Below are 10,649 nucleotides of genomic sequence, written 5' to 3' on the forward strand. Positions count from 1 at the left end.
TTTAACTTTATGTAAAGCGCTATGAGTTAGTTCAGGGCCCTAACATCTGCAGGCACCATCATCAGGAACCCTATATGCCTTCAACTGGTTCTGTTTGAACAGGGTAAAACTATGAGCAGTAGTGAGTAGTTGTCTGTACATACACAACAAGTATGGGGACACTTAATTCTGATATTCTGTATCACTTCTTCAGAATTCTTATAATAGCTTGATTTCTCTCTTTCTGCAGCTGAGCAATTTATAGAACTCGTAATGCTGACGGGTGTAAAAAGGGCAGTAGAACATCTGTTAGGTACTAGAAAGTGGTTTACTAGTTATTGCTGCTATAATGGAATTTAAAATGGTCAAAGATGTTGACAATATCATTTACCATCAATTCATATATTTAATACAAATCTTGCTGGCACCAAATTTCTAAAATGGAAATTAAAACCTTTATTGTGAGTTTTTGGTAAAACAAACTAAGTAGAAGAACTCCATATGCTATCTGTTTCCAAATTATTTTGACTCAGTAAAGAACTTTTTCAAAAAGTCCGAAAATGCGTCAACCCCCTTTCCCCTCTCTTAGTGTCAGCATTTCAGCTTCTGGTCATATCATAAAGACTTGAGTTTTTCATTTCATTTCCCTATCAAAAATGTTGCCTTCCTTAAAAGTGTTTTTTTTTAAATACATATTTTTTTAAAAAAAACACAGGAAATATAGATACATACCTTTCATTAAAACTAACTGTCTACATTTAGGCCCCCAAGTACAGATTAGACTGTTTTAAAAAGCCTACCTGTGTGATTATGTCAACTTTTAATGAGAGTGGGATTTGTCAGAGGAATGGATCCTTATGCGTATAGGACAAAAATAGAATGCAATTTTAATTTCCTTTGTTTTTCCTTCTGACCCAAACATATTTATTATAAAATAGTATTATAATTATTTATTATAATAATAATAATAATGATTGATTTTAACTGTGGAGAAACCAAGCATGTTTTGAGAATCTAGGAACCATATTCTTAAGGCCATTTAACTCTGAACATTTACACCCCTTGAAGGCCCCTTTGTAAAGGGGCCTTCAAGGGGTGTAAATGTTCAGGCCCAGGAATCTGGGATGAGGTACGTGAGGGCAGGGCTGCCCATTTAAATCTGGGGCACAGAGCCCATTTCTGACACATATCTGTGATAGGGGTTGAGTGACAGCTACGTTGCTACTTGCCCTGCCACCTGCCCCACTGCCTCACTGCTACTGTCATCATATCTGCATGTCACCCATGAAGATCCCTGTGGTCCAGACCTGCACTAAGGGGGCTAGAGGGGGCAGGGGCAGTTTGACCTCTCATATAAGAGATATGTATCCTGTCAGCCTTGAGCTTCCAGAAAGGTGGAATGAAGAGACAGAGAATGGAGGCTAGAGTACCTTCATACTGCTCTCCTTATACAGGTTTCCCTTGCTTTATGCAGGTTCTGTATATACAAATTCGCTCTTATGCAATGACCCTTTTTACACCCCAAATTCATTATATGCAAGGTGAGTCTGTAGGGGAAGGGGTGGGAGTGGGGCACGGTGTGGCACAGCCCAGCAGCTGCAGGTAGGTGTTGTCAGGTGCTCCTGGGCCTGCAGCAGGGAGCAAAGCAGAGGGCACTGTCAGTGGGTTCGGGGCATGGGGGCACAGTTCTTGCTGCTACACGCATCCTGGGAGGGCTGCAGGCTGGGGGTCTGCACTGGGTTCTTCCTGGTGGGCGTGTGCCCCCAGATCTGCATGCAGGATGAACACAGGCTGCTGCTGCGGGCTGGGACCGGCGGCAGCACCGGGCTGTTCCCAGTGCGGGGTTTGGGCTATGATGTGCTCAGGGTGGGTGGTGGTGGCACTGGGAGGGGGGGCTAGGGGGCTATGGCAAATTTTGCGGGGGCAGCAGCCCCCCTCCCAGTGCCACTGCCACCCACCCTGAGCACACCACTGCCCAAGCCCCTGCCAGGAAGAGTGCCATCACCGGCCCCAACCCACAGCGGCAGCCTGCCCTCGTCCTATGTGCAGATCTGGGGACACACCCATGGGAAGAGCCTAGCACAGCCCGCAGCCCTCCCAAGGTGCACGTAGAAGCAAAAGCTGCACCCCCCTGTCCTGTGCCCTGCTCCCACTGACAGCTTAGCTCCCTGCTGCAGCCCTGGGAATGGCCAACGCCACCTGCCTGCAGCTGCTGGGCTGTGCCATGCCCCTCCCCTCCCCCCCCACCCTTCACTTAGCCCCAGCCCCACTCCCTCCCTCACTGCCGTGGAAACATATCCCTGTTTGTTACCTTATAAAGTGGGTTCCCTTTATGCAAATTCAAGTTACATGCAGTTTTTGGGGAACGCATGTACCTCACAAAGCAGGGGAAACCTGTACCAGCTACAAGAGAAACTGGGGAGATATTTAGAAAGGCCCTAGTTATACCTCATGCTGCCAGATCCTCAAGTGATCTGTCCTGCTGTACCATCCTCTCTATTATCTGCCACTGAAGGAGTACAGATGCCAAAACATACATGACTGCAAATCTCAAGCTCAGCTGATTGTTAAGATCAAATAGCCGCTTCCCAAAATAAGGAGGGGAGGGCTTGCAGGTCAGAGTTCATCCCAGGCCTTAAGTGATCATTGCCCTAACCTACCATGCTAAACAGACTCCCATTAAAAAAAAACAGTGGAAAGACCATTGGAGTGGTACCACTGCTCCATGGAAAAACCAAGAAATTTTCCATGGAAAACATTCTGCTAGGACATCATGCCTTCTGAATTGCCTTCCTTTAGTTTTATTATTAATATTACTTCCCTGAGAATAGGGTTTAACTCCTGCTAGTTATTTCCATTTTAACATAATCTTTTGTCAGTGATATAATCATTGCCACAGTGAGTATTTATGATGTTACAGCCTTGAAATGACTACTCTCACTGTAAGCAACTAAGTTTGAAAATTGTAGCGTGTAGTTTTACGATAAATTAGCACAAGAAAACATTACATAAATTTGTAGGTGGAACATTTATAAATGTAATATCAAGGGCAGTTAATCAATTTTCCATTACTTAAAGTCATTCCCTCAGTTCTGCAAAAAAAGGATAATTTAGCATGATGGCATTTCACGGTCATGAGCAATCAGCATGCCCCTCAGATTCAACTTATATGAACCTTGACTCCTTACTAAAGGAAATCCATCCTCATTTCTCTAGTTATTGAGCAGAAAGCAATGAAGGATATGCCTTAAAGAAGACTTATTAACTTTTACTTAGGGAAGGAAAGAATGCATTTAGTATCCAAACAAAATTTTTTTATATTAATTAACTGTCCATTGGCTTTACCCTCAGACTTCATATATTAACAGTAAGATGCAACATCTGACTTTCCAAGGATTCCATCCTGCTTTTTTGTTTAGTTTACTTCCTATTAAGACCTACCAGTCACAATTTGGCATTTATACACATACCTTTTCATTTGGCGATGAGCCGGAGATCCACCGCTTCTAAGCAGACTCAACACATGCAGTTGTACAAGCAGCGAAATGCACATCAGTGGACAGAAAATGGCAGCAGTGCGCTTTTGAACTAAAGCACCTCCGAGGTGCTTTATTCAAAAGTGCGCCACTGTCGTTTTCTCAGCACTGACATGCATTTTGCCTCTTATACAACTGCAAGCGTCATGGCGCCAGGCGCTTGTACATGTAAAAAATGATTTTTCTACTAGCTGCAGACTTTTGTATTTTCTCCACAAGGGGCTGGAACATGTTACTACCGCTGCAGTGCTCTCTAAACCCTGCAAGCCTCAGTGACAGAAGGCCTTGAGTAATTGAGATATGGCATTGGTTGCAACCAACAGCATTTGAAATTCCACTTGAAAATGGGGGAAAATTCAATATACAAGTCTTCTATAAACCCACTCCCTTATATGTTCCCTAGCTGGCCCAAATGTAAATAAGGCTGAACTAAGAAGGAATAGTGCTAGTTAGAAGGTACTAATTCGCCATCACCGGCAGGAAGACTTGTATGAAGCCTGGGACAGAACTTAAAATTGCCTTTACTGGAACCTCAAGGGGGAGGAGGGGGACTCCAGGGTCACTGCTGCCCTTCCATATGGAGACATTCCTTTTCCAGCCCAATTGTCATGAGGCTCCCTGCAAAGGTGATATTGTCCCCATGAGCCTGAAAACTGAAACAGTCTCTCACATTGGAGTGCAGCCCACTAACCACAAGGCCAGCCTATCCACCCAGCACATCAATCGTCATGGTATAGTGCAAAATATCAGCCCTTTACTTCTTGACTCTTGCTAGTTTTGAAGGAGCCCCAGTACAATGTTAAAAAAGCCAAGATATTCCCCACAAACCCAAAAAATAGTATCTGTCAAATAGAGGTGTTGCATGACAGGGTTCACTCATATAGATAAATCATAAATCATTTATCCCATGTGGCTTCTTGCAATGTATATCTGAGCTGAATTGAAATGATAACCTATTGGCATATTGCCAGTGACCTACATCCTCAAAATGTATTCAGTGAGGAATTCTGAAGTTTATACTTTTGCTTCAGTCCAGCATGTGTTTCACATAATATTCCAGTGATCCCTTTGTTTCTATAAACCTTTTACTGGGTTGCACTTCGGGTCAAGGACTATCTCCTGTAGCATGGAAGGTCTCTTAAGAAAATTATAAGGCTCGTCCACAGAGATGTTTGAAAAATGTAATTCTGGCAAAAGTGCTTATTAGTGCATTTTTACCAGGCATTTGATTTGAAAAAGTCTTTAAGCTATGCAGAAGTATACTACATAATGATATAAAGAAAGTGTAGATGTTTTAATGGTATATCATAGAATCATAGAAGTAGGGTCGGAAGGGACCTTTTAGATCTTCAGGTCCGACCCCCCGCCTGGGCAGGAGAAAAGACTGGACTCAAATGAGTCCAGCCAGGTAGTCATCAAGCCTCTTCTTAAAGATCCCCATGGTAGGAGCCAGCACCCCTTCCCTAGGAAGTTGGTTCCAGCTCCTAGCCACCCTAAGTGTGAAGCAGTTCTTGCGGATGTCTAATCTAAACCTACTCTCTAATAATTTATGTCCATTGTTCCTTGTCATGCCAGGGGGCGCTAGGGGAAACAGTGTCTCCCCTAAACCCTTCTGGTCCCCCCTAGTGAGTTTATAGACAGTCACCAGGTCCCCCCTCAGCCTTCTCTTGTGAAGGCTGAATAGGTTCAGGTCCCGCAGTCTCTCACTGTAGGGTCTGCCCTGTTGTCCCCGGATCATGCGGGTGGCCCTCCTCTGGACCCTCTCCATGTTGTCCACATCCCTCTTGAAATGGGGCGCACAGAACTGGACACAATACTCCAGCTGTGGCCTGACCAGCGTCGCGTAGAGGGGGAGGATCACCTCCTTGGCTCTACTCGAGATGCACCTGTGGATGCACGACAAGGTCCGGTTAGCCCTGCCAACCGTGACCTCGCATTGTCGGCCCATGTTCATCTTGGAGTCAATAATGACTCCAAGATCCCTTTCTGCCTCCGTGCTCTCAAGAAGGGAGTTTCCCATTCTATAAGTGTGCTGCTGGTTTCTACTGCCCAAGTGCAGCACCCTGCACTTGTCAGTATTGAAACGCATCCTGTTTATGTCAGCCCACTCCTGTAACCTATCCAGGTCTTGTTGCAATCTTTCCCTCCCTACTAGCGTGCTCACCTCACCCCAAATTTTGGTATCATCAGCAAATTTAAACAGCGAATAATAAACATATTACCCAGTTCAGACTGGTTCTGCTGGCAACCTGCAGGCTGCATGCAACCCATGAGGGTTAGGTTGCAGTTCTTGGGCTCCCTGCCTGGCCACTGCTTCTTGTGTTCCCCACATGGACGACAAGGGCTGCAAAGTCAGCCAGAGTCTCCAGGCTCCCCCTCCTTCTTCTGGCTTTTGCTGCCTGCCTTCACCCCTGGTAACTGGGCAGTGCAGCACAGCATGATTAAGGAGGAGCTGAGGGCAAGCCTGGGGCTATGCAGGCTGCAGTGCAGTGGTGGTGGGGACCAGACAGCAACACAGGGTGCAGTGGTGGGTGGGAGTGCCTGCTCAGGAGCACAGTGCTGTGGGGTATGTGATGCATCAGTAGGGGAGAACGGGTGCATACTGCAGCAGAGGGGACTGTCTACATGGTGTGCAGCCCATGGGGCCTGTGGCTCATTGGTATGGCCTGCAGGTTTTCAGTCTCCAGCTGCCTAGAAATTAGATAGCCCTTACCTAGTTAGTTCCTGGTGCTCCTAAAGTAAGCACCCAATGCAGTTAAACATGCAGTAATGCCAACAGCACCAGTAGCTAGCTTTTTTTCTTAATAGTGACAGTCAGATGTAATGTCACTTACAAATAGCTGCCCTGTAAAGAACTCCAAATGGAATCTTGTAAGAGAAAGCTTGTTATGAGGTTTTTGTGGAGGAGCCATGTGCATGAGAACGTGTCTGCAAGATGGCCAGCTAGCAGATTCACAAAGCTGGTCACCACCAGTTTGAACCAGTTAGAGCTTGTTTTGTAGTAACCTTGTGACCTCAAGTGGAAAAACCCAAGGCGAGTGGAAATTTCCCAAAGATACGCGCGCGCGTATATGCCTATGTATGCCTATATTTGCATATGTATGACCTGTTGGTATAAAAGGTGCTACCGAACTCAGTTCAGGGGAGCTCTTTGTCTTCTGGGCACTGAGTAACCCCTCTGCAGAGAAATAAATCATCTTGCCAACACTCCCTCGTTCTCTGCCTAATTGATCGCGGCTAGGAACGAGCCCAGCAAAAGGGACGAGATCAGTGCTCTTCGGCGTATGAGCACGCCCTTCAGTGTATGGGTGCTACGCACTAGCTGATCCAATTTCCCCTACAATCCAGAGAAAAGCTTTTCCCCTGGTGAGAGAAACTGGAGACCACGATGATTCATGCAAGCTAACAGTTCTGAATATCACACTTCTGCCTGTAGTCAACAGACCTAATTAAAACCTTGTTTCCAGATTTTAAGAAGCATCGATGGTAGCGAATGAAGTGGCCAGGATGAGCACAGTTTGAGAGACAAACCTATTCCTATGCCTTTCACAAGCAGGAAGAGGCACGGGAACAGGTGTTCCCATGCCTGTTCTCTGGGACTAGGTATTGCTTCAATATTGAGGTTCAATAGGTAGCAACAGGTGCCAGAATTGGGACATGGGGTAGGAACAACCCTCCATGCATGCAACAGCCTTAACAGCTGCTCTTTTAATTCAGTAGCATGCATTCCTTCTTATTCCAACTTGTCATTTTACAAGTGGGAATAGAATTGTTACCCCATCTCTCCCTGGCCTTTAAGGTGTTCCTAGCATCCTTTGTAGTGTGAGAGTCCTCTGGTCCTTGTGAATGGGAAACAGCGGGGAGGCAGTCCTCAGCTCTGCTGCAAGGTGATGGACTAGATATCTGTCTCCTTTTTGCTTATGTATTTCTGGGTATCTAAAGCAAAAACTTAAAAAAATCAGTGAATCTAGACACTCCAGTATAACATTCATAGTTGTTTTTTAAGGATCAGAATGTTGAATTAAGACCCCAAGGGCCAAATGCAAAATTTGTGAGCTAGAAAGGCTGGCACTGATAGTTGGTGGTGGTGCACATCTGATTCATCTCAGGTGGTCACATAGCCCACTCCCCTGCTCCCATACCTTTTGGAAGAAAGGGCTACTTTAAGATGCTGTGGTACCAAATATCCCTTCCTTTCCAAAGGAAGGGGTATGATTCTGAGACACGTCAATTAGGGTGATCTTACTCCATTCCATACTGAAGAAGACGGTTTGATCCTCTACAGTAGACCTGGGAGCCTTATAGCAATGTTTCTTTTCCCTCCTTCAGTTTGAAGTATGGCTGGGTGGCTCCAACATAAAATACTACTGATATGGTCAACCCAATCAGAACTAGCAAGGTGTCCTAATACTTTAACACTGTTCCTTGCTTTCCTTATCAATGGAAGCTGTTCCATTAGAGTCAACTCTGCAATAGAATGATAAGCACTTGAATGCAATAAGTTTCTATTCAAGCTGTCGTGACAGTCATGATAATAAATACTTATGGACTTACTTGTTAGTATTAACCAGTTCTGCAGGGTTTTCTGTTGACATTGTTGCCTGAAGAAAAATCTTATCTAAAGCAAAGATCAAAAAAGTATTTATTTGTAGTTTCCATGTATACAACTCAAACCACTTTTCAGTATTGCCTGGAGTGTGCCAATGATCCTGCTGGGGCCAAAGCCAGAGATTCGTGGCTAGAGGACCTTGCCTCTCTGCTCAGGGTCAAAGCAATCGCCATATCTGGGGTCAGGAAGGAATTTTACTCCAGACTGGTGGGTCTAAAGAATCCCAGCATGCTGCTCTCACCATACTGTGATCAGATTGGTGTGGACTGTGGGGATTTTTGCCTTCTTCTGTAGAGGGGGACCTCTACCTTTATATCTTGAGTATATATTAACAACCTTTTTATAGAAGCAGGACATTGGCTGCTGTGGTTCCTGTGGTTTACCTGTGGCAGGTTAGGGCATTATATCGTGTGTTGTGTCAGGGTTGTTGGCAGTTTTATAAAGAGTTTAGCTTATGGATTGTATAGGATGGTTTGGATAGGAATAATCTAAATGACCTCTGGAGGTCCCTTCCAGCTCTACTTCTCTATGATTTCTATAATTTCTATTTACAGTCCATATTTTCAGGAAACAGTCTTGTACATGGATATATACTCCATGAATGCAGCAAATATTCCACAAGTTATATGAAAGAATTATAGGGACTGATTTATGATCCATTCCCTTAGTGCTGTTTAGGGAGAGCAAAGGCACTAGATTCTGGCCATATCTGATGAGCACAGCAGGGCTTGTTCCCGGACCAAGATCATCCCCCTGTCCCAGGAGAGAGACTTACTAAGGCAAGGAGGATGAAATGGTGGTATAATCAGGCCAACTTCCCTGATCTTTCTGATTTCCTCATGATCTCTCAGCGGACCATAGTGCAAATTAAAGTGAATGCCAGCCTTGCACTGAGACCAGGCAGGGCATAGATGACATAGGTCATAAAGCAAGGGAGTCATAACTATGTGAAACATCTGTTGTTGTGATCCTAGGGGGGAAACAGGTTACTGGACAATAGGCATAGTGAGTACACTGCAGGTTGCTACAGATTGCAAGCACTTGACTACAGTTATGTAATTTTTAAATACAAATAATGTAGTGGCTAATAAAGTTCATCTTGTTTTTATCATTAAGAGCACCACAGTAATCAGCTCATTGACAAAAGACCTCCTGTGAGCACATACCCACTTATGCTGAGTAAAGCTTAGATACAGAGATTTAGGCCCCCTCTTCTGTAACCACAGCATGGTGAGAGCAGCATACTGAGATCCGTTAGACCCAAAATGAATGTAACATGGGAATGTATTAATCTTTTTACAGCAGAGATTGAAAACCTTTCACTGAAAGGGGTCCAAATTAATGCATCTTGGTCTTAAAGGTGGGCCACAGGTGGCAGTTGTTACATATTCACCACTTGATGGCACATTCTTGCACAAAACTTACTAATGGTGGGATCACTTTTTGGCACACTTTGTTAGCTGGATAAAATCTCTTCACTGGCCAGATCCAGCCACCAAGTTGCAAACCCTTAGTCTAAAAGGTTCAACTGAATTTGTTTATACAGGTTTCCCTTGCCAGCCATGGTTTTGCCAGCCACAGTTTTGAGTATCCACGCTTAATAGTCTACATACCATTTTGGCTACCACAGTATACAGTTTTGAGGAACTATGGTTTTCCGTGGCTGCTCATCAGCCCCGCAACCTGCCCTTTTTCCATAAACATTTTGTCTTGCCATCCACAGTTTTGCCAACCACAGGAACTTTCAGGAACCTAACCCCAGCAGTTGGTGAGGGAAACTTGTATTGACAATTAGCTTACCTCAGTCCTAATTTAATAATGTGGTCAGTGTTCAGTGTTGTCTCCTGATACCTGTATATAGATATAATAGTACCATGCCTGCATGTGTATTCATTTTAACAGTCATTCTCTCCCAAAGTTATTGCTCCTTATAACTACAAACACTCAACATGAGGGATAATTCGTTAAGTAGTTTGTTTTTGCTTCATGTGTATATTTATACATATAAATACATATATGATATGAGCCGTCTCTACTTTTATGTATTACACAACACTGAGCTCATCGTTGGTGCTGAACAAATAAATCACCATAAAGGGCTCTAGATGAAGAAAAATGGGATTATAAAACAGGCATATATATATATATATATATATATATATATATATATATATATATATATATATATATATATATATATATATATATATATATATATATATATATATATATATATATATATATATATATATATATATATATATATATATATATATATATATATATATATATATATATATATATATATATATATATATATATATATATATATATATATATATATATATATATATATATATATATATATATATATATATATATATATATATATATATATATATATATATATATATATATATATATATATATATATATATATATATATATATATATATATATATATATATATATATATATATATATATATATATATATATATATATATATATATATATATATATATA

At 42.8% G+C, this 10,649-nt stretch overlaps 1 protein-coding gene across 1 annotated transcript in view; it reads right to left on the reverse strand.

The window, feature by feature from the left end:
• Positions 1 to 10,649, reverse strand: part of FAM81B (family with sequence similarity 81 member B) — a 79,607-nt gene that overhangs the window by 60,924 nt on the left and 8,034 nt on the right. The window contains exon 2 of the mRNA XM_019516878.1: positions 8,070 to 8,133. Coding sequence (XP_019372423.1) covers positions 8,070 to 8,110 — 41 coding nt within the window. The 5' untranslated portion in view covers positions 8,111 to 8,133. The remainder of the gene's footprint in view (positions 1 to 8,069; positions 8,134 to 10,649) is intronic.

The sequence above is a fragment of the Gavialis gangeticus genome, unplaced genomic scaffold (assembly GCF_001723915.1).
Source record: "Gavialis gangeticus isolate Ggan-Ray unplaced genomic scaffold, GavGan_comp1, whole genome shotgun sequence".
In the NCBI taxonomy this organism is placed as follows: Eukaryota; Metazoa; Chordata; order Crocodylia; family Gavialidae; genus Gavialis; species Gavialis gangeticus.